This window comes from Simochromis diagramma, unplaced genomic scaffold (assembly GCF_900408965.1).
Source record: "Simochromis diagramma unplaced genomic scaffold, fSimDia1.1 OVJJ01000585.1, whole genome shotgun sequence".
In the NCBI taxonomy this organism is placed as follows: Eukaryota; Metazoa; Chordata; class Actinopteri; order Cichliformes; family Cichlidae; genus Simochromis; species Simochromis diagramma.
In genome coordinates, this window is record NW_024387398.1 from 6,060,584 (window position 1) to 6,083,773 (window position 23,190).

The 23,190-nt window shown below is 37.2% G+C and overlaps 1 protein-coding gene across 15 annotated transcripts in view; it reads left to right on the forward strand.

The window, feature by feature from the left end:
* prom1a (prominin 1a) overlaps positions 1 to 23,190 on the forward strand; it is an 86,574-nt gene that overhangs the window by 58,985 nt on the left and 4,399 nt on the right. For 2 of the 15 annotated variants that reach the window (XM_040010152.1, XM_040010159.1), the window contains 24 exons: positions 156 to 219; positions 627 to 716; positions 5,473 to 5,702; positions 6,119 to 6,193; positions 6,386 to 6,449; positions 6,815 to 6,974; positions 7,386 to 7,538; positions 7,758 to 7,881; positions 8,967 to 9,070; positions 9,822 to 9,906; positions 11,619 to 11,765; positions 12,799 to 12,870; positions 13,447 to 13,539; positions 16,180 to 16,197; positions 16,724 to 16,777; positions 16,861 to 16,941; positions 17,025 to 17,093; positions 18,077 to 18,166; positions 18,574 to 18,689; positions 19,449 to 19,472; positions 19,904 to 19,972; positions 21,483 to 21,583; positions 21,800 to 21,839; positions 22,990 to 23,022. In XM_040010152.1, coding sequence (XP_039866086.1) covers positions 156 to 219; positions 627 to 716; positions 5,473 to 5,702; positions 6,119 to 6,193; positions 6,386 to 6,449; positions 6,815 to 6,974; positions 7,386 to 7,538; positions 7,758 to 7,881; positions 8,967 to 9,070; positions 9,822 to 9,906; positions 11,619 to 11,765; positions 12,799 to 12,870; positions 13,447 to 13,539; positions 16,180 to 16,197; positions 16,724 to 16,777; positions 16,861 to 16,941; positions 17,025 to 17,093; positions 18,077 to 18,166; positions 18,574 to 18,689; positions 19,449 to 19,472; positions 19,904 to 19,972; positions 21,483 to 21,552 — 2,052 coding nt within the window. In that variant the 3' untranslated portion in view covers positions 21,553 to 21,583; positions 21,800 to 21,839; positions 22,990 to 23,022. Of the gene's footprint in view, positions 1 to 155; positions 220 to 626; positions 717 to 5,472; positions 5,703 to 6,118; positions 6,194 to 6,385; positions 6,450 to 6,814; positions 6,975 to 7,385; positions 7,539 to 7,757; positions 7,882 to 8,966; positions 9,071 to 9,821; positions 9,907 to 11,618; positions 11,766 to 12,798; positions 12,871 to 13,446; positions 13,540 to 16,179; positions 16,198 to 16,723; positions 16,778 to 16,860; positions 16,942 to 17,024; positions 17,094 to 18,076; positions 18,167 to 18,573; positions 18,694 to 19,091; positions 19,879 to 19,903; positions 19,973 to 21,482; positions 21,584 to 21,799; positions 21,840 to 22,989; positions 23,027 to 23,190 lie in introns of those variants that run through there. The other 13 variants (XM_040010161.1, XM_040010163.1, XM_040010157.1 and 10 more) reach the window with 11 other exon arrangements.

Sequence of the window (23,190 nt, forward strand, 5' to 3'; positions counted from 1 at the left end):
GGGTGGTATTTGCTGAAGAAACCAACTCCAACCAGATTCTCAAGTGGATTAATGAAATTGTGTAACACTGAAGTTGTTTGTTGGTGTCTAGACCAATAAAGTACTTTTGTGCAGCTATTTCTAAGACTCTGCTCGTCTCTGTTTCCTCTATGCAGCAAATTGAATACCTAATATCCCAGTATGCCACGGCCAAGAACAAAGTCATCTATGACCTAGATAGTAAGTAGTTCTTCTCTGTTTCTCCAATAGTAAATTAGGTAGACACAAACAAGTCACTAAGTTTATACACTCAGTTGTGTAGCATGCTTATTATGTGAATTTAATGTGTCTGCTTTACTTGTTTTCACAACTGTGACTTAACTAGCTCCATAGGCAAAGTAGCAACTTTTAAAAAACATCTCTTGAGTATTCCTGCTACTTTCTTCTGGAGGCAGTTCTTTCCTAGAAGTTGTGACTTGCAAAAACAGAGCCAGGATTTTAAGCTTTTAAGTTAAAAACAAAAAAAGGAAGAAGTTATGCCTTGTATACTGAAACCATTAGAACACAAGTTTAGATGGTTTACTAGAGAACAAAATTGGGAACAAGAGTGACTTGGACTAATGTGTCTATGCTGATGTTTTCTACAGACATAGGTCCATTATTGGGTGGAAGAATACATGATCAGTTGGATAAGGAGGTCCGTCCTGCCTTGGACCAAGTCCTCAATATGGCTGGAGGTACAGTTGCTCACTTTTAATTTCCTCCTCTAGCTAAGATCAAAATATTGCAGGTTCTAAGCTACTTAATGCCAGCTACAGCTTCACTGCAAGCATTGCAGTGCTGCCAGTTGTGTGATGAATACAATGTTTTTCCCTTAAATGTGTGATTTAAAGCAGGTGTGAATAACCTTTTTTGGTGGAAATACGGGTTTAGGACTCGTTTCAGTATTTTCCTATAAGTAATAAGTCCTCCACCATATAATAATAGTTTCATTAATCCTTAATCCTTGTATTTTATGCTTTTTTTTTTATAAAGTGAAAATCGAGAGGGCCATTAAAGGTAATGATAACTTAGTAACTGACCCACAGTCCTTTGACCCTTGACTTTGTGAATTTTGACACCATTGTTGCTACTGTGATTCGTCCCCTTTGTTTTCTTCCTTGATGCCTACCTGAGCCCCGAGTTACAGTTCTTGAGTTTTTGATGAAACATAAACAGTCAGTATATAAAAACTGCACTATGCTATATCTGACTTTGGTGACCACAGAGTGAAGAAAGTAGAAAGTTTTTTTTCTTGTGGGGGTGGAAGTATATATATATATATATATATATATCTTATATATATCTCTATTATCTATATATATATATATATCTATATATATAATATATATCTCTATATATCTATATATATAGATATATATCTATAGATATATAGATATATATCTCTATATATCTCTATATATATATATATATATAATATATATATATATTATATATATATATATATATATATATATATATGTATATATATACATATATATATACATAAAACACCCAGCACGCCCCTGCGGGCGGTTTATCCTTCAAGCTCGGGTCCTCTACCAGAGGCCTGGGAGCTTGAGGGTCCTGCGCAGTATCTTAGCTGTTCCCAGGACTGCGCTCTTCTGGACAGAGATCTCCGATGTTGTTCCCGGGATCTGCTGGAGCCACTCGCCTAGTTTGGGAGTCACCGCACCTAGTGCTCCGATTACCACGGGGACCACCATTACCTTCATCCTCCACATCCTCTCGAGCTCTTCTCTGAGCCCTTGGTATTTCTCCAGCTTCTCGTGTTCCTTCTTCCTGATGTTGCTGTCATTCGGAACCGCTACATCGATCACTACGGCCGTCTTCTTCTGTTTGTCTACCACCACTATGTCCGGTTGGTTAGCCACCACCATTTTGTCCGTCTGTATCTGGAAGTCCCACAGGATCTTAGCTCGGTCATTCTCCACCACCCTTGGGGGTATCTCCCATTTTGACCTCGGGACTTCCAGGTTATACTCGGCACAGATGTTCCTGTACACTATGCCGGCCACTTGGTTATGGCGTTCCATGTATGCCCTGCCAGCTAGCATCTTGCACCCTGCTGTTATGTGCTGGATTGTCTCTGGGGCATCTTTACACAGCCTGCACCTGGGGTCTTGCCTGGTGTGATAGACCCCAGCCTCTATGGATCTTGTACTCAGAGCTTGTTCTTGTGCTGCCATGATTAGTGCCTCTGTGCTGTCTTTCAGTCCAGCTTTGTCCAGCCACTGGTAGGATTTCTGGATATCAGCCACCTCCTCTATCTGCCGGTGGTACATACCGTGCAGGGGCCTGTCCTTCCATAATGGTTCCTCGTCTCCCTCCTCTTTCTTGGGTTTCTGCTGCCTGAGGTATTCACTGAGCACTCGGTCAGTTGGGGCCATCTTCCCAATGTATTCTTGGATGTCCGTTGTCTCATCCTGGACTGTGGTGCTGACACTCACCAGTCCCCGGCCCCCTTCCTTCCGCTTAGCGTATAGCCTCAGGGTGCTGGACTTGGGGTGAAACCCTCCATGCATGGTAAGGAGCTTTCTTGTCTTTATGTCAGTGGCTTCTATCTCCTCCTTTGGCCAGCCTATTACCCCATATATATATATATATATATATATATATATATATATATATATATATAATTTTTTTTTTTTTTTTTTGCTAGAATGCATCCATACTTTAGATTCATGCTTTATTCCTTTATGTGAATGTCTGCTTCTGTTGTCACCAGGTAAATTGGACGAATAGATTCTCTCAATTTTCTTTCCATTTATGAATATAAATGGAAATGATTAAAACAAATCCAGCCTAGTGCAGTTTTAAGTTCATGGTGTTTTGACAAAATCCCCAAACCCTTTATACTGTAACTGTGTTACCCCAGTGTGATGTGAGCATAAAAAAACGTGTTTGTGTAACCAATCATGTTACTTTTATTATTATTATTATTATTTTTTTATTTGAATATGTAACTATGAGAGTACCTTGTTTTCTTTTTCTCTTCTTTTTTAAATTCTGAATTACAACTAGATGTGGTGTGGATGTTTGACCCAAATATATAGGCTTGCACCACATCAGCAACAAAAGATGAAAGATCTGTCAGTAAGCATGAAAAAAGTAAAGTTGGTAAAATGTCTGGCCATTGGCATGGCAGTGATTATACTGTAATTTGGGTTTTTAATATTCATATCCTTTTGGGTTTCTGTTGGGTTTGAGCCAAGTTGTCAAAACTTTTTATTATTCACTGAGAATGCAGAGTCTAACAAGATAGAAAAAGGGAATACAAAACCAAGAGATATATACTACTACAATTAAAGATGGTGCTTAAGCGTCCATCTATGGCTTCACAGTATTGCTAATCATGCCACTATGTGAGAGTGTATTTACCGTTTCCTCTTGTTCACCTTTTATGCCTCTGTTCAAGGATGCTAGTGTTTTTGTTTTCTTTATCCTGTTTAATTTTAAGCATTCTCTGCAGGCTGCTCACAGACTCTATACTAACACTGGCTGCTGTCTTACAATGAACCCAAATGCATGGAAAAGCGTCATTTACTGAACAGCGACATCTTTAATAATGGCTCATATTATTCATAGCATTCCTGTTTGCTTAATGTTCGCCAAAAGCGATTCTGTTGCATGCAGTGCAGTTAACAGTGTAATTTTAGATGCTAGAGATTCACACTAGTATATGAGAACACTACAGACACACTCAAAATGTCAAACCCTATTAGCTTGGACGAGAAACTCAAAAGATATACTTGGATCAGGCCTGGGCTTTACTAGGGATACACCGATTGTGGAGTTTGGGCTGATAGTAATGATTTCTTAGTATGTGCCTGGGAAACAAAGTACAGTTTTAATATCATTGTGCTTTATTTAAATAATTCATTGTTGCTGACTTTTACTTCAACTACATTATATTTTTGAAGCAAACATTGTACTTTGTACTCTATACCATAACATAACACTTGAAATGCTTAGTATTTTGCAGATGTTAACTATATAAAGTCACTAATATATAATGCTTTATTAATATAGCTAAAGTTACCTATTACTATATTAGCAATTTAAATAACCTCCAGCTGAAACATTAAAATGAAATACACATTAATGATTCAATAATTATGATCCAATGATTCAAGCAGCATAATGTGTTCTTTTGACATTGTAGGATTGTGATTTTAATTAGGTAAAGGGTCTTAATAGTTCCTTTACCACTTAACAAAACAGTTATTTAATATGAAACAATTTGCTTTTCCTATGTAGTCCCATTTTACACATAATGCTTTTTATAACAGGGTTCAGGGTTGCACACAAGCATGAAAAATCATGCTATATCTGTTTCTAAGCTGTATTTCTGCGATTTCTGGTCAACCATTCTGATTTCCTCTGGCCGCCACTGCCTTGTTCTGGTTACCCGATTTGTGTTACCAATACACTGTTTAAAAAAAGCAAAACAAAACAAACAAAACAGCTCCATACTTCTTCTTCACTGGTGAAATCAAGGCTGTCTAATATCACACATTTACTGTTACAGTATTTTCCAGAAGAGAACTGAAAGATTCATATAAAGTATTCATGATCCTTTGAGTCATCTGAAGCCAAACCACATAGTAGTATCCAATGGGAATAGAGTTAATCGAAAAGCCCTACATGACAACTCCTTTAATTTAAAAATTTTCTTCAATTATATAATAAAGGCCCTATTTTGTACATTGTTTGTTGTTTTATGAGTAATAATGAAAAACAAATGCTCCGTCTACTCTCAAATCATCAGCACTGTGACACCACCTCTGTTTTGTAAAGACTGTCTTAATTTAGGGAACAAATGGGCTGCCTCTTTCAGGAAAAGGTGCCCTTAATTGGCTTCATCATCACCACCTCAAATGTGCCCTGTGTGATGCCTAAAAACCTTCACTATGCTCACAGCAAGTAACCAATTTTAGATTTTCACAGTAGCCTGGGCAAGTTAGGCCACTCTGTTTTATTCTTAAACCCAACTACTTATCTCATTTAAGGCATACTAGCATTTTTAACCCTCTGGCCCGATAAGATTTCTGGTGCGAAGCCACAGTTACTCAAGTCTACTCTGTGAATACTTCGAATGAGGATAGCTCTCAAACAATATTTATGTACTGGCTGTAGTAAAAATAAAAATTTAAAAAAAAAAAAAAAAAAAAAAAAAAAAAAAAAAATTCTTCAAGATAACTAGTGAAAAAACACCTTCATTTTTATTTTTCTGAGGATATAAGACAATCCAGCTGACTTTATTTACATTTTGGAAGAACATGTGACTGCAGCGAGAACAGTCCCAAAAACCACTGTTCTTCATTTTTACTTTTTAGGTACTTTGCTTTGGGCATTTCTCCTTTATTGGTTTTTCCCTCATATATTAAACCCAGTTCACTTGCCATGTCGCTTGTGGTCTCGTTATTTCAGCCATGCGAGAAACCAAGGAGGCCTTGGAGAGCGTTAATGCATCTCTGGAGGTGCTTCAGGATGGAACAGGGAAACTGAGCCTAAACCTGGGCCAAGTCCGGACCAGCATCAACCACACCCTAAATGACCCTGACTGCCATGATGAAGACTCGGATGCTACCACAGCCCAGCTATGCCGCAACATTCGCCAGTCGCTGTCCCAGCTGCAGATCAGCTCAAATTTCACACGGGTACAAAACTGAATGAAGCAAATTCCAATACAAAGCTTTATACTGTAACTGTGGTGCTCTTTTTGGCACATGTTTGTAATAAAATTGTTCACACTTAAAAATCAGGCTTAAGTACTTTGGGCTAATGGATAAGTTCAACGTTTTCTGCGTCTGTCTTAAAGTAATCATCTACCTTTCTATATTGACCCTAAAGATTATGCATTATATTAAGCATTAGAAATAATTATTTTGTCCCATTGTTTCTCATGCAGTGTGCTGCACAGTGAAATACAGCAATGGAAAGGTTTAGGTTATTTTTTTAAGGAGTTATTTGAACTAGTGAAAAAAATAGATTTCTGAACAGCAATCAGGAATTGTTACATTTTGATAATTTCTTATTGCAAATACTTATCAAAGCTGTGTTTTTCACTTGTTAGCTACCCGATGTGAATGCACAGCTGGAAAAGATGAACGATGTATTGAAAACAGACCTCAGCGCTGTCGTTCAGAGGGTGAGCATGAACCACATTAATTGGACTGAGTTTTTTTGTCTTCCAGTCTATTTTCTGATGTATTTTGTCAGTTTTCTTGTTTAGTTGTTCATCTTTAGTTCCTGATTTTTCTTTTTTTTTTTCAAATGCAACCAAAACCACAAAATGGACAAACAAACTTGGTGTTCCTTCTTGTTTTTCCTCCTTTCACAGGGCTTCTCCTCTTTGAATGACACGCCGCATATGGTGATTGAACAGACCAGAAGTGTTGTTGAGAGTAAGTGGTTTTTGGACCGATGTTTTTCTGAAATCAAACACAAAAGTTAATAACTCTTGATATGTTATTACAATAAGTGCTTATATAAATGAATGGATTTTTGTGTTCTCCTTGCACTCTCTGCGTTTCTCTTTATGTTTCATTTGTTATGTACTGTAAGTTTGTTTCTTGTAGCAAGAATGGGGCCTTTTTGAAATGCACAGATTTCACTTTAAACATTTGTTGATATAGTAGTCTAATTCAATGTTAAATTTCAATCCGGGTTAATATTTTTCCCAAAAATGGTAAAACTGATGAATTTATTTATTTTTTAAGTATCTTTACACTCTTCATTTTTTCTGTTTTGAAAAAATGTTTTCTCTCAGGTGTAACAAATTTGGTGGATAGCATTGGCAATAACATCAGCAGCTTTTCCAAGGCATTCCCAGTGCAGAGCTGCCTGTCCAACTTCACCATCTTCATTAACCATGTGCACGCCAAGATTGAAGACTACTACCCAGAAATTGACAAAATGGACTTCTACAGGTATTCTTCTTCACTTCACAAAGCATATCTGTGTATTTCTAAGTGCTTTGCATAAAAGGAAAACCTCTAAGGGTAAAAGTAAAAAAACATTTTTATTAAATAGAAACTATCATGTAAATGTGCTGAAACAAGGTAACTATATTAATGCAATATGCCTGATGTTTGACATTTATCTTGCTTTCTGTTTTTTCTCTTTTCCTTTTTAGTAAGCTTTGTGTTCTATTTTCATTGTACCCATCCTAGTTTCTGTGCTTATGTGCTTTTTTGGCTGTACAAGCAAGTGGAGCAAAGCTCTCTTTCTCGAGGATGCTTTGACAGTTTGTTGATATAAACCACAGTGGGAACTGTGCTTATTTATACTTTGGTAAACTGTGAGATCTCTAATAGTTTGGCTTTGCCTGCTGCCTTCAGGTGGATTGGCTGCATTGCTCTTTGTTGCATGGTGGTCCTGGTCCTGGCCTTCAACTACCTGGGCCTGCTGTGCGGCACGCTGGGCTATGACAAACATGCCTCACCTACAACACGGGGCTGCATCTCCAATACAGGAGGAACGATGCTTATGGCGTAAGTCCAGTATGCAAAGTGTAAAAAGCTGCCACAACTCAGGTTTATGTTGCTATTTTACAAGTACAACTGTAGTATAACTGTACATGTTCTAGTAGTTTTTACAGTTATTAAAACTGTACTATGACAGACAGCTTGTTTCACTATAAAGCTACAGTTCACTGTGTTAGAATTGTACACATCAGCTGTACCACAGGGACTATTTGTTCTTCTCCACAGTGGAGTTGGATTTAGCTTCCTCTTCTCCTGGGTACTGATGGGAGTGGTGACCATCATCTTCCTGGCTGGAGGGAACATGGAGAAACTTGTGTGCGAACCATTCCACACCAAAGAGCTTTTCAAGGCAAGTCATGCAATGATAAGGGAGATAAAATGTAAACAGTTTTTTGATTGTGTAAAAGTGGATCCCACACATAAAGCATACAAAGGGCCCTGCTTTCAAAGATTAATATATATTATTAAATAAAAGTCCTACTTGAAGAGTAAAAGAAACATTCTATATATTTTTCTTTGAAAACTGACTGTAATTCATAGAAAAATCCAACGTGTGTATCTGTGTGTGATACAACTAAAAATGTAAATAGTGAACAAAGTGACAGTCTCACTTTAGCTTCATACATTCAGAAGTGAATATTTTCAGACACAGCACACTGTGATCTCTCTTCATTACCCACTGTGGTGAAGCTGAGGCCGGCATGTGCTTCGTCATAGTGTTTAGTTTTTGTTTTGGTGGTTGTGACATTTGGTGTAGATTAATCTGCTTTAGCTTTACTGGGCAGTCCTTTCAAAAACGTGTCCATGCATTGTTAGCAGTGCAGAACCAATGTGTCATTTTCATTCAGCTTCACTCCACCCCGAGTTATAATTCTGAGATCCCACAGTCTGGGAACCACTGGCACAGATAATTGTTAGTATAAGCACACTACATAAAACTTGGTGTCCCTTAGGTGGGCTCATTGGAATAGCATTTGCTGCCAGTTGTCAGGGGCAAGCTGTTATGTGCATTAAGTCTGAATGCATCTGCACTCAACCCATCCATAATTCAGAAGATCCAATTTTGCCTCAAGTTTAAAAAACAAATAAAGAAATGGGCAAAAAAAGGCTGAAATATTCTGCCATTTTTCTTAATTTGTGGTGCATCGGCACTCATGAAAGAGAACGAAGTTTGTCAGATTTGGAGCGGGGTCTCTTAAGTAATTTATAGAAGTTTCTGCAAATGAAATTCATTTTCAGCATTTTCTTCTGTGCCTCCATGATTGCTCTTCTCGACTTTCTTGCCGCCTCAGTGAGGACGAACTGCATCGTGGATGATGATGTGCATTTGTTTCTAATTTGAATTTACAATAATGAATTTACTGATGGATTCATTTTGCTTCTCCATAGGAATTATTGATTATACATCCTGTTTCCTGCTCTCTAATTCACCAGGTTGTGGATACTCCATATATGATCAACCCAGAGTGGAAGAACTTCATCCCTGGCTACATGTACAACGACTCTGAGCTGAAGTTGACAACAGAGAGCTTATACAGGCAAAGAAAATGATTTTTTTGTGTATTTAGATGACACTGTCATGCCATTTTTCTCACACCGTTCTCCACCTGTCTTCTCTATATTTCATGCATACACTAGTTTACAACAATATGAATGATTTTTTTTCAGCAAGACAACCCATTTATCTAAGTATAGTCTGCAAAATTAATCGATGATGCTGTTTTTCATTTGGCTTAGGGTCAGACATCAAGCATGTGACTGAGTATCTTCTTTCCATTGATGGAGATGCAAATGAGAAAGAAGGAGAGGGTTACTATTAACCTGGCTTGGCTAATTAGGATAGTTTTTTTCTACGCTGTCTGCACTGCTTTTCTGCAGCCCCTTTCTTAGTGATTACACGAGCTTTCATCATCTTCCTGCAGTGTGAAGCTGCACATTCTCAGTATACTGGGATGGCAGATTCATCGTCACCATTTTCAAACAGAATGTGTTTTCAAGTTTTCACACTTTATAAAGCAAGTCTAAGATATGTGGCTACCTAAATGCTTTCAAGGCATTTTTAGCTTTAATATATTTGCAAACATTTTAAGCTTTTCGTGAATAATACACTGTCTCTCATAAATGGACATATTAGTCATGTACTTCCAGTCAGTTTCACTTGGTGGCAGCAAATATTTTTACTATGACAGAAAGTTACATATTGATATTTCTCTTTCTCTCTCTCTTTCTTTTATTTCCCCTTTCTGATATTTCTGTGTGTATTTGTTTTCTTGTACTTGTCTTCATTAGTACTTGCAAAAAGAACCAAGGCATCTACTCTGCCATGCGTCTGGACAAAGTCTTCAATATTTCCTCTTACCTGAACACCACAGTGGTTAGTAACCTTTACGTACTCTGTTGTAGTTATTATTATGATAGGATGCTGTCTTATAATAGCTGAGCAACTAAAATAGCTACTTTTTTTCTCCTAAAGTGTTATACACTTTACATTACCAGTTCATATAAAGATACATGATATTAACCTTTAATAGGACGAATTTTAATCAGCTGAAAAAGAATAACTCTGATGTTGCTCACATATCAGGGTAAAGTCAGGGTAATCTTTGTTCACGTGTAACATTTTCTCTCTTCCCTCCCACTCGCAAAACATGATAAAACAGCTGGATTAAAAACGACTCTACAGTAAATAAGGTCCCAGACATCTGCAGTCAAGGCTGCAGTACTTCATTTGCATTACCTTATAAGTTCTTAGGTCCCAAACTAAAAGGGATGCTGACAGCTGATAATTTCAGCATGCTTTAGCCCTTAAGTCAGTGTATGCCTGTGTGACATTATATTGATTTAAGCCAGCCACTTCTACATTCAGCACTTTCCTGACACTTGGCACAATTGCCTTGACTCATTGTCGCCAACAGATATGTTCCATGCGGCTCCTGGATATTGTTCATTTTTCTTCATTAAAGCCTGAAAAATTTTTCTAAAAGTCTGACACTTTTTATTCTGTTAATTTACCAATCATACAAGCTATAAGCAGCAAATCTAAAAAGTCCCCCCCCCCCCATTGTGAATATACATCTATTCTAAGGAGAGCTTCCCTCATTTAAGCTAACATGCTTGTTATCACCATAGTAACTCTAATTTATCTCTCTGTATAAATGCACAGCAGTTTCTCACATGGCTCTAGGTTGTATGCAGCATGGGTGCTAACTTTAACACCAAATGGTGACATGAAATATTATTATATTTATATAGTCTATGATATATACCTTTGAATTGATCATAAGTATTCACATTTCAAAATTCATTACAAAAAAAAGTTTTAAAAAAATTAATATTTTCAGGCAGTAAATGGGGGTGTCATTGGCGTATGTGGATTCGGTGTATGGAGTGTTGCGCAGCTCATCTCTTTGTAGAATTTTCTATATTAAATAAAAGTTGTGCAACCCATCACATGCAGGACATTTCTAGTGTTATTGGAAAGACATAAACATACAACCATGTCATCTGAGAACAGCTTTTATTGTCAGTATTTTTGGTCTGGTTGTCTTTAAAGTGCCACAAAACAACAACTTCTTTTTTGGTTGTGAAATTACATATTTCTATTCACGACATCCTTCACAAAAATCACACTTGCCAAGATATGCCTCGGTACGGCTATGGCTTTGCTTTTTGGGACAACAGTCCTTAAAGCATACAGTCCAGTGCAAGCAAAAGTACTCTTACTATTTAATGTTAAATGAAAGGATTATGTAGAGAAATGTATGACTGGGGACTGTAAAACAAAAAAACTCAAGAGAAAACATCACTGGTATATGTAGACTTCCATCCAAACCACATCTTTAAGATTTTGGGTCGCTCGTGTGCCAACATTTGTTTTGTGTTTTTGGAAGCCTTTCATTATTTTCATGTCTATACAGTCACAATACTGGAAATTTACTCAAAGTCCTAAGATTACCAGATTGTCTTTTTTTCTGATGTTATGTCAAGAAAATTGGAACATACACATAAAATATGCATGAATAACATTTAATATATACATTCTAGAACAACTAAACAAAGAAGTATTTTATATCTTTGTGTTAACAGTTCACAAAGGATGTGGTCAGTCAGCTGGACAGTCTTAAGATCGACTTGAGAGGCATAATCCTGTTGGAGGCAGAGGGAAGGCAGAACCTCCTGGATTTCTCTGAAGCAGGGCTGTCAGAGATCAACTACGCCGACTACCTGGAGGAGGTGACGCATCAGCACAAGCATACTGGAATGAGCAAACACATCAGCGGGAAAGAAAAAAATGTGCAACACAAATAAATCCCTTAAAATATGCATGAATGAAGGGGGAAGGGCATAATTGGATAATCAGGCACACAAAACCACGCAGGAAGTAGTGTGGTTTTGTGTGCCTGCAAGGGACAGGCCAGCATACACAACAAGAAGACAAGAAGCAATACACAGAAGGAGACACACACAATATTTGTGTAAAACAGCTACACAACCAAGGTATTTCTTTGTGATTACTAGACTGAATTGTTTTGTAGATGCACCGGTTTATCTGAGAAAGCACAATCCAAGTAGAAAGAGTGGGGAGTCAAATAATAATGAATTGTTATAAATTCTTACATAATTACACACAAACATATTTCAGCTGTGCTTTAATGGTATGCTACCAGAAATAGCTCACTTCTGTGGGCGCAGTCTAAGAGGCACCTCCACTGCTGTCAGTTAACATACAACAGGCAGCCATGCTTCGCCTGATAAGAGCTTCAGTGTGATACAGAACAGTGGGTTTCGTCGAGGACCACTGCAGCTCAATTATCTAAAGGTGATCCTGCCAAGGCAAAGAGGATGTAGGAACAGGCAGGGACTTGGCATTTCATGTCTTGTCTAACACAACCGTCAGGTTCACTTAGAATTATTTCCCCAGAGTGACTGAAAATAAAAAAAAAAAAGCTTTAAAGACTGACTGATACTCAACGCACACACCCTGCAAAAGTCAGGCTGACACATTTTTATGTGCAGCATGTCTCTCTGCTGTCTGTTGGAAATAATATAAGTGACAAAAAGTTATATTAAATAGCTTTCTAGCGGTCTAATTGACTGGAATCTGTGCAGTTGAAAAGCTGCTACAGAAGAAACTACAGGATGAAGGTGAAAATGTAGCTAAAAGAAAAGGAGTGGACAAAAAAACATCTTTAATTTAACTTTGCTACTATAAAGGAAAACAACCTTACTTTTTATATTTTGTTCTCTTTTACTTTGATGTCTTTAGGTGAATAAGGGGGTCACTGTAGTGGATCTACTCTCATTTGCCAGAGAACTGGAGGCCCAGACAGACCTGATGGTAAGAATCTGGCTTTTATACAAGCACCCAGTAGTGGTTGTATAAAGTGTTTTCTTTTGTGTGCACACTGATTTAATTTGCTTATGTACTTACAATGCCACAGGAGCACTTGATGGCAAAAAATGAAAAGAAAATATGGGTGTTCTTGCTCTCTAAGCTCTCTCTCAACGGCTCTGTCTGAACAAATAAAAGCTCTCAATGATGTGTGACTGCCGTCCATTGCATTTAGGGCAGCACAACATGCTCATTCACTTTCAATTTCTAAGTCCATTAGGGTCCTGTAGAAAGATGGAGTTTGTAGTTAGTTGATTTTAGAGAAAGGGGCTTTTAAAGAGATTTTAATCTAAAGGTCCCATAAGTTTGTTGTCCTGAAGTAAACCCAGCTGTTCTGTAAATTCAATAATTTGATTCCTCTCCTGGATGAAAGGGATAAAGAACTATATTCTAATGTACTGTTATATAAAAGGCAAGGAAAAAAATTAAGAATGTATAATATATGTGCTTCAATTCCATCTAAGCCTTTGATATATTTATCTTAATATATTTCAAGATTGTGTGGTTGTTTGTGCGTTTCAGCCCAAAAGTAATCTGCAGTCTGCTCTGAAAGGCCACGTTAGCACTCTGCGGCAGATCCACAGGCAACAGATCGTCCCAATGGAGCAATCCATGGTAATGCCCTACTGTGTTTTTCTGTTTACTATTGAGATAGCTATTTCTGTTTTCTGCTTAGATTCATTTAGTTATTCTCTTTGAGGAAAGATTCGTCCTACATCATTTCAAAACTATGTGCCAGTGGTGGCTGATTTAATTTGCATTAATTTGGTGTATTCAGTTGTCATGGTTGTTTGTCTGCCCCTCCCTTCAGACAGGAATTGATATGACTTTCAGGTGAATTATAGAAGTGATAAAAGTATGTATTAGATGCATTTATTGGTGTGTGTTTATTTAAGTTAGTTTTAGTCAGTAAATATTACAAGCTAATCTTCATTTTAACTAAACAGTGGCCAAACTTTAAAAAATGAAGAAAAATGAATTAATTAAGAGGATGGGGAAAGAAGCGGAATAAGATATAAGATATTTACTTGACAAAAAACAGGGTGTCATTATGGTGGCAGCATCCTATATATCCCATATATTGTTTACTATGTATATATTGTATAATTGTAAACAAAAAATTCAGTTCTCTTAAGCTCTAAAGAATATTTAAAATCTTTCGGTCCACTGTCTTTACTTTTCCCACCTCAGTGGGTAGTTGATTTTAGGCTTTTTAAACCTGAGGCCCTACTTGCACAGGCCTATACTGTGTACTGGTTGGTAACTACTGGTCGGTAAGAAAAAATGTGCATTCCCCAGCAAATTGGTGAATTGTTGCTAGGGTTTGCTGGCAGTCGCTTGGTGAAATGGGTCACGTCATCATTTGCTTTCAAAGTATATGTCGTGCCTTTTGAAACATTTTGGTTTCGAAGATAGGCAGACAGTCTCCATTTCCAATTTGTGACACACTTTTTCAAGTGTCATTACCTTTTAGTGGTTAGCCTCATGAGTGTCTGCGGACCATTTAGTGTCCTCCAGGCAAAGTACCATGGACTGCTAGTGATATAACATATCACAACACTGAGGTAGAGCAGGTCATCTACTGATCAGAAGGTTAACGGTTCGATCCCTGGCTCCTCCAGTCTGTATGCCAAGTATTCTTGGACAAGATACTAACCCCAAATTGCTCTCCGATATGTTCGCACTAAGAAACTTAAAAGACGGTGCTTGTGTGATTGGGTGAATGCACCATGTTGTATAGAGCGCTTTGAGTACTCCAGGAGAGTAGAAAAGCGCTATATGGGAATCAGTCCATTTACAAGGAGGAGTTTGTTGCAGCACCCTTTTTACAACCTATTTCATACAGTAACCTCGAGGACCACTCAGTCAGACTGGGGATCGCCAACTGGTCTCTAGGCCTGTGTTACTGACGCCTAACATAACACTTTGCCTGGTGCCAAAATACAGAGACATAAGCAACCAGTGGCTAGTTGAGCTACATATTTTACTTGGGACTAGGGCTGGGCCATATCATACCGTTCATGGTAATACCGGTATAATGTTGGGCAACAACAAGAAAATGAAATATCGCGATAGAATTTGGGTAAAACGCGCATGCGCGGTGCCTTTGTTTTCATACGCACATGGGAAAAAGCATGCCGGCGGCAACGGAGAATGAGGAGGGCGAAAGCGGATCGTTGAATGAAACGGATGAACCAGAATTGGTTTGTAAAAATGCTGCAGCTTCAGTGGTGTGGAACTGGCACACTTTAAATCAATCCTTTGATTTTTCTGAAAATCGACAGTGCCCCTTATAATCCCGTGTGCCTTATGTATGAATTCTGGTTGTGTTTACTGACCTCGAAACGATTTTATGTGCTACACGGCGCTCGAAAATCTGTCAAATGTTTTAGTACGACTTTGCTAAGCTACGAACCCGCACCGCTTGATGGATTGTCGGAGCATTACGGCTATCATAGGCAGGAGCCTCGCGGAGTGATACGTACTGTGCTTCAACATAATATTACCATATTGTGTGTGTATAACCTCTTTTTAAGTTTTGTGGATATTATACATGGTTATGCTGAGGATATGTCGGCCAATTTCCACTGGAAATGCCTTTTGGTTAAACTGTCAGCGAGGAATTTGCACTGTTACCTTTTTATATAACTTTAATGGACATAAAAAACAGCTGCTTGTTTAAGTGAAAATACATTGATGTTTGTTTTTTTTTTTGCACTAATAAAGTTGTGGAGTTGTAAAGTATTTTGTCTAGTGTCAATTATATCGTCGGTTATATCGTTATCGCAAATTTTCAAATGTATATCGTGATAAATATTTTTGGTCATATCGCCCTGCTCTACTCGGGACCACAACAGAGCTAAAAGACATGAGCCCTGTAGATTTATTTTATTATAAATCACTATATCGATATGTGTTAGATGTCAGGATCCCAAACTCAAAGCTACCAAGTAGGAGTATTTTCTGTTAACATTTGCAAATATATATTTCAGAGAATTACATAAACCTTGACAGAGCTAAGACATTTATATGATTCATTTAATATAATTTAAATGGGGAATTCTGACCCTCAGGCATGTGTCATCTAAGACATGACTGTGAAAAACAAATTAAATATTCAGTTTTATGCCATCCTTCTGAATAACAGCAATTATTTACAGCTACAAGCAGTTCAGACGAGCAGTGATATTCTTCAACACAGATTTTTACAGCTGCTTTTTTTTATGTTGTTCTTTTTCCTCTTTCAACTTCAAGAAGTATGTTAGAGCAAGGGTAAGCAGAAATGCGTTCGTCTTGTGTAATAAGTGTCCCCATTCGTTATGTGGAACATTAACAAACACTGACATCATTTAGAGCAATTTTATTTATTTTTTAAAAAAGAGGGGGGGAAAGTCCAATTTTAGGCTGCATTGTGTGTTTTTATTAAATGTACATTATACTCATGTACTCTGGTGTTATACGTGAAGAGTTTTGTGCTAAAATGTCAGAAATATCCACTTAAAGAAAAGAAATGTTGTGTAGCAACCCTATCTACTTAGTCACTAGTGGAAGCAAAGGAAAGACCGGTTAGTTGTTGCATATGTTACAATTAATTTGCCTTTGAAGCTAACTGAATCATGTTTTTCTTTTTGTTGTGGATATTTAATTTTGGAACAGAACTCTTTAGCATGCAAAGATGTTATTCATCAAGTGTCGGTTGATTCTGGTTTCCATTTCTGTTTCACTGGCTTATTTTTTGAATGGATGTCATTAACCTCTGAACTTTGACCTTTATACCTAAAATTTTGTTGCTCTACAGAGTGCGCTGAACCAGAGTATGAGGTTCCTGGAAAGAACAGCCTCTGATCTTCCTGTAAGTAAAATAGTCCTCAAGTTTAAGTCAGAAATAATTTAATCATCATCATCTAAACGAAAGCCATTGTTTCTTCTCCGTAGAACAAAATCTTAGCTGTTCTTGATGCCATCAAAGCTGCACAGTTCCTCATCTCGCAGAATGCTACGCATTTAATAAATCGGGTAACAGCTGAATTATTTTTCTTTGCTTTTATACTTGATTTGTATAAAATGCTGTACTTACATTGTATCCTAATCTTCCTTAGGAGTCCAGAAAGTACACCAACACCATTATTGGCTACTTTCATCAATACATTGAATGGGTGAAAACATCTGTAAGTTTTGGTGTGCTAATTTGCTATTTTTTCTAAGAAGGGGAAACAAAATTACATTTTTGCAAAAAAGGTTGTTTTTTTTGTTTTTTGTTTGTTTGCTTTTTTTGTTTGTTTGTTTTTTAAGCAAATATCAACCTGTTACTGATCATTAACAACCTGCACCAAGATTTAGATAGCACTTCCACAAACGATGAAAACTTCAATCAGCAGATATGATATTTATCAAATTTATCATATCTGATATATAGTACACGGCTCATTCTTTGTCTGACTTCAGGAATTATATAAAGCTCATATTAAATCTTTCTTTTCTCAGGCAGATTTAGATACTACGACACTGGAGAGCTGGACACACAAGACATTCTAGGTCTCAGGCTCTACAGTAGTCAGATCGCATTTAAATCTGCCTTTTACTTGAATCGTCTACATTGAGACTTTATATTGTTGACTCACATTGATTCTGTTGGAATCACTTCAAGTCTTCCAATAAAATGTTTCAAACTACAAAGAATAAAATTCAGAAGGAATTACAAGAAATAATTCTCAGTAACACCATATTTCACTTGCTGGAATGTGAACATTCTGTCTCCCTTTGAAGGTGTGGGTCTATTTCTCACAGTGTTAATTTAGCCTGAAGCGAATGTTGCATTGCAAAACTTTGCATGTTGCATAAAGGTTTTGGAGTGTATAAAGAGAAGTCAAATATAACAGTTACGACTTCTATAAATTTGAGGAATTTGCTCTGTGGCATGTTGGTTTCTGCTTTAGTTAACTAAAGGAATGAAAATAAAAAAAAAAACAAGATGCTTGAATCATGAAGCTTTTCTGTTGATCTCAGAAGTCTCTTTTTGTTTGCCAAGAACACTGCAGGGAGACGTTGTGCAATTGTTTACATCTCCAAGACAGACTTTAACGTGCAATGTAATTGTACAGTGTTACTGAATCTGTTGTGTGTTGACATTTCCTGTTTATATCCTCTGTAGCTGGCTATGGAAGTTGCACCATGCAAGCCCTTCAGCAACATGGTGGACACAGCAGAAATCATGGCTTGCAGTTTCGTGGTTGACTCTATGGTAACAATATTAGAAATACAGGAAGACAGACCCTGTTTAAACAGACTTGTAACAGATTATGTTTGGGTTAATAAAAACTATAACTGGGTAAAGAACCTTGATTCCCACTGTAAAAGTCACATCCAGTACTGTTTTGATGGAGTAAATGATGATAAAATATAAAATTTATGAGCATAGCAAAAGTGTGACAGTTTTAAATGGCTCTAACTGGAGCGACTACTGTCTATCTTAATCTATTATTCATTTGATTTATATAATGTCCTGAGGGAAGACATATTTTATATTACTTGCATAGCCTGAACTTTTGCATGAAATCTTTCCTCAGTAATAACAGAAGGCTAAAATAATTATGAATTTATATCCTGATAGGTTATCATTTCCACCCTAAGTACTTGCCTTTCCAACAGAACACTTTCTGGATGGGCCTGGGCTGCGGCACTCTCCTCCTGCTCCCGAGCATTATTCTAGCAGTAAAACTGGCCAAGTACTACCGCAGGATGGACACAGAGGATGTTTACGATGAGTGAGTATTTGTACATGCTCTTCTACTTTTTCCTTAAATGTATTTATAGTTTTCATATTAAATACCTAGTCAGTGCAAAGTTAAGTAACATCTACACTGCCCTGTGAATGTCCACATACTGTAAGACAGTTTATAATCTTTGTAGGAGAGGAGATATGTCACATTCTGATAATGGTTGCAGGACATCCTTCTGTTATTTCTATTCTGTCTTTTCTATCTGCTTTGTGCATGTTGAGCTGCAAATCATATGAAGGAATCAATTTTTATTTTTTTATATAAATATTTTAGCTGAATTTTTGGGGTTTATTGCAGTCAAATGAACTTTGAATGGGTCTTGTTTGTCATGTTGGCTCTACAAGTTTACAGTTGACTTTCTTTTCCTCCCTTTTCTCCTCTCTGTAGTTCCTCTGTTTCTGGGACTTGGCATTTCACTTTGTGATAACCATTTCTACTATTTCCATTTCCCACATCCCTTATTTAAACTGTCATTTTTTCCTCATCACTCTCTATCAAGCACTTGGCACTTTAAAAAGAAGCATTGGCACATCTGTTTGTTTATTTTTCTTCTTTACACACATTTTTTTAACGTTCTTTGACTCTGCAGTCATAAAGTAGTTTTTTCTATAACGTCTCGGATGATCAATGGCGTCCCTTACTTTGTAATCTGACTGATTACAAGAAACTATCTGGTGCATTTCCTTTACCAACTTAATGACGTTATGTTGCTGTTTTTTTTTTCTTTTGTGTGTATCTTTATAGCCCTGAGACAATTCCCATGAAAACGTAAGACATTTTATCCACCTCCCTCTCCTTTTCAACGTCTCTCACTCTGTGCTTTTCTCTGATTCTTGTACATAGAACTGTTTACTAAATTCTTGGTGCTGGTTTGCATTTCTAAGCTTGGAATTGCTCTTATGGGTGGATGGTGTGGCTTCTTGTCGTGTGCTACCTTTTGAAAAGTGCCCCTTACCTTTCATGAAGGGCTCTTGCAATCATTACCTTACAAGTCCACCTGTTTTTGTAAGTTATAGTGTAAATAACAACAACATGGTTTCTACTCCAAATATGTGTACTTCCTAACATCTTTGAAAAGTTTAGCTTCTCAAAAAAAAGAAAGCATTTGTATGCAAGCATTTCAGCATGGCGTATGACCTTACATTTTTCATCGCTCTTTTTTTGTTTTTGTTTTTGTTTTTACAATATTTTGTTTTCAGTATGGAAATTGGTAATAATGGTTATCATAGTGAGCGCTTACAAGGTATTCCTAATCCTATGATGACAAGGTAAACATTACATTAATCCTGTTAAGTGCATGTGATGGTGGAGGTGGAAGCATGCCGGAGGAGCTTGGCCTGGCATAGTGCAAGACTGCAGGGGAGCTGATTCGTTGCATGTACACGTGTAGACATATTGAATATCTGGAGGTCATAAAATTAAAATAATATGAAAGCTGAAAAGTAATGGCAGCAGAAAACGTGAAAACTTAAAAAGGCCAGCAGAGTATTCTCAACAAATTGTGTGATGTTTTGCAGTATCTAGATTCTGTAGGATTAGAGGAGAACAGGATGGTAACACCATGACTTCTGTGCAAGCACTGAGCAATGCAAGAGGTACTAGTGTAATTTAAAGGCTGGAAGTAAAGGAAAATGATAGCCTGGCTTTGTGTAAGACGAAAAAAATCAAATTACCCGGACCTCTAATGCTCAGCTATTATGCAAAACAACCAGTGTTGGAGGTGGAGGAGTGTTCAAGTGCTTTACATAGTATTATTTATTAAGATACTAAAGTGTTGTGGTTGGTTGATGTAGTTTTTCTTCTTCCTCCACCTTTAATGTTTTTAGTTACATGTTTAGTTAGGAACTGCTGCGATTGCTTTTCACTTTCTCATTTTGCCAGTTTTTTACTTTGTGTCTTTTGAGGAATGTGTTACTAACTAGGCATGCTCTCTGTGCACACGTTCTGGTGGAGTGAAGAATCTTCCTCTTTCCTCTCGTTTAGAGTCAGCCAAAGTCCGATGAATGTACACCTGATCATTATGTTCAGAGAGAGGCAAGCATGTCAAGCTTTTGTGTGATGCTGGAAATGCTCCTTTTATTTGTTTTCCCTTAAACTAACAAAACATCTAATTGCATGTTATGTATTTTTAAGTTGCATTTGGACGGGGATGAACTTGGCCAACCAGCCAACCTTAACAGGAGCTATAGGCAGAGAGCAAAACAGCTAAATTACAGATGAGTCCAGTCTCAAGATGGTCTTTGCTTGTGCAGTTTTCCTCACTGTCCTACATTTCATATGAGATGCAGTTCATATTTCTTTTAAATACAAATATGAGATGGAATGAAACCTGCATTTTCCTTTATTTATCCAGTTAAAAGTCCAAGATCTAGCCAAAGCTCTCTAAAAAAATAAAGGGGCAGTAAGTATTCTACAACCTGATGACCTTTCTCTGCTGTTCGGAACAGTCCAGGAGATGGAAAGATTTTTGCATCAGTTTTTGGTAATCTGAAGATAGTATCAATAACAACGGCAACAGCCTCGTGAAATACTACTATATTTCTCATTTGCAGTAATTGTACTTAATGCCTCTTTAATTGGCCGTCCAGTTTAACTGAGTCAATATCGATGCAGCTGTTTTGCTCTCTGCCTTGTGAGCCGCTCGTCTTTTCTCCTCTTCCATTTCAAATAAATGAAGAGGAGAAACCGGCGGCTTTACAAAACGATGATGGATTTGTTGAATTTTAGCTGTTAACGTTGTCTCCTTTTTGTGTATCTTGTGTGTTCTTGTGCTGGTAGCATCCCTACCTATGATACTATGAACAGGTTCCCGCGGGCCTCGGCTCCTCCGAGGCACATCGACTGGTGACAGAGCCGCCTCTTGTTCTGGCTCCTGAAAGGTACTGCAAAGCTAATGAATCAGACAACTGTTTCTCTAACATGACTTTAATTAATCCTCCTTCTTTCCAGTCTCACATCTTTCCTTCTCACAGCTGCCATCTTATCCTGACGTTCTGTCTGCAGTAACTGTGCCATCGTGCTCTCTCCTGTTTTTGGTCTTATGTTTTTGTATTTGTACCCTGACCTAATTCTCTTACTGTAACACCTCTTTACAGCTTGTTTTAGTGCATTTCTGCTCACTGAAGAACCATCATGGTGAGAATGACTAATTTTGGAATCATTAACGTCTTTATTCAGTGTGACTGCTTGCTTAGTCGGTGTGCTGTGTTTGTTCTCTGTCGCTTGTAAGTTCTGTTTTGTTTTTGACAAACGCTGCATTTATGCCTTTTTCGGAGAAAATGTTAAATGTGTCACAATTACAAGCCGTGAAATACATTCAGTCACTTAGCTTTTAAGTTCCTGAAACTGAGACGCGTGAATACAACAAAGCAGTGGTAACACCTGCACTTCTCTGATAAAAAGGTTGTGTTTTTAGTGGATATAATGTGCTTTTCTCCAAATATTTTATTCTCCTTGGGTTTCTTAATGGGACCTACAAAATAATAGGAGTACTTTTAAATTCTGTGCATTCTACTATGCCATCAACACCTCACAAGCTGCTGCAAGCTGCACTTTTTTACTGTTACATCTAGACACTTTATAATGGCCGTGTTGTTTTTTTGGACTGTATTGTACTGAGTTGTTCCTAACTGAGTACTTGTGTCATGGAAAAGCAGAACAAGTACAGAGAAAAGCTGCAGTATCTGAAAACTAGCTGATGCAATTTTTAAAGTGATGTAAACTGGCTAACATCACCATAAGCTGCTGGTAATACTGTGGCAGTTAAAGACCTACATGTAATGAATTGCACAATTAATTGTTATTTTCTTAATTTATTAAGTTTTATTTTATTTCTGAGAAAAAACTTATTTTCAGCACTTGTGGCTTTCTTTATTTTGAAATAAATATTCCTATTTTTTTTTTTTTTTTATATTATTCTCACAGTTGCAGAACTAAAAAGGACCTGCTTTTATTCTCATTTTAAATTTGGTACATGATCATGATATCTTTGAGTTGCAGTTCATTAAATATCAAATTTTCTCCAGAATCATTTTAAATTCAAAAACAAGGAAAATGCTTTCATCTCTGTGGAAAGCAGGTTTCATGCGAGTATTGTATCCACAAAAGGCTCGGTGTAGTCTTTAAAAATATTCTCTGGAGTATGACAGACTGTTTTTTTGCTTCACAAAGCAGCCAGAGCTCCATAAATCTCATTTAAGAAATGCAGTATGTTTTAAGTTATTTACTGAATTGTTTTAAAAAACTAAATCTTAATTCTCTTTTCTTTTAACATTTGTGTTCTCAGTGCCCTCGAAAACTGGAACTGAAAAACCACATAGTAGGTTTGCCTTTTTACTATTTTTACATTTTAAATTGAATCCACAGTGGCTTTATCAGCAGAATGAGTTTTGATTCCTGGATCAATAGTTGGTATTAAAGTAGTTCAGTACTGTTGCTGTTAAAGTGACAATTTAACAAGCAACTTACACTCTGCAAATCCAATTTT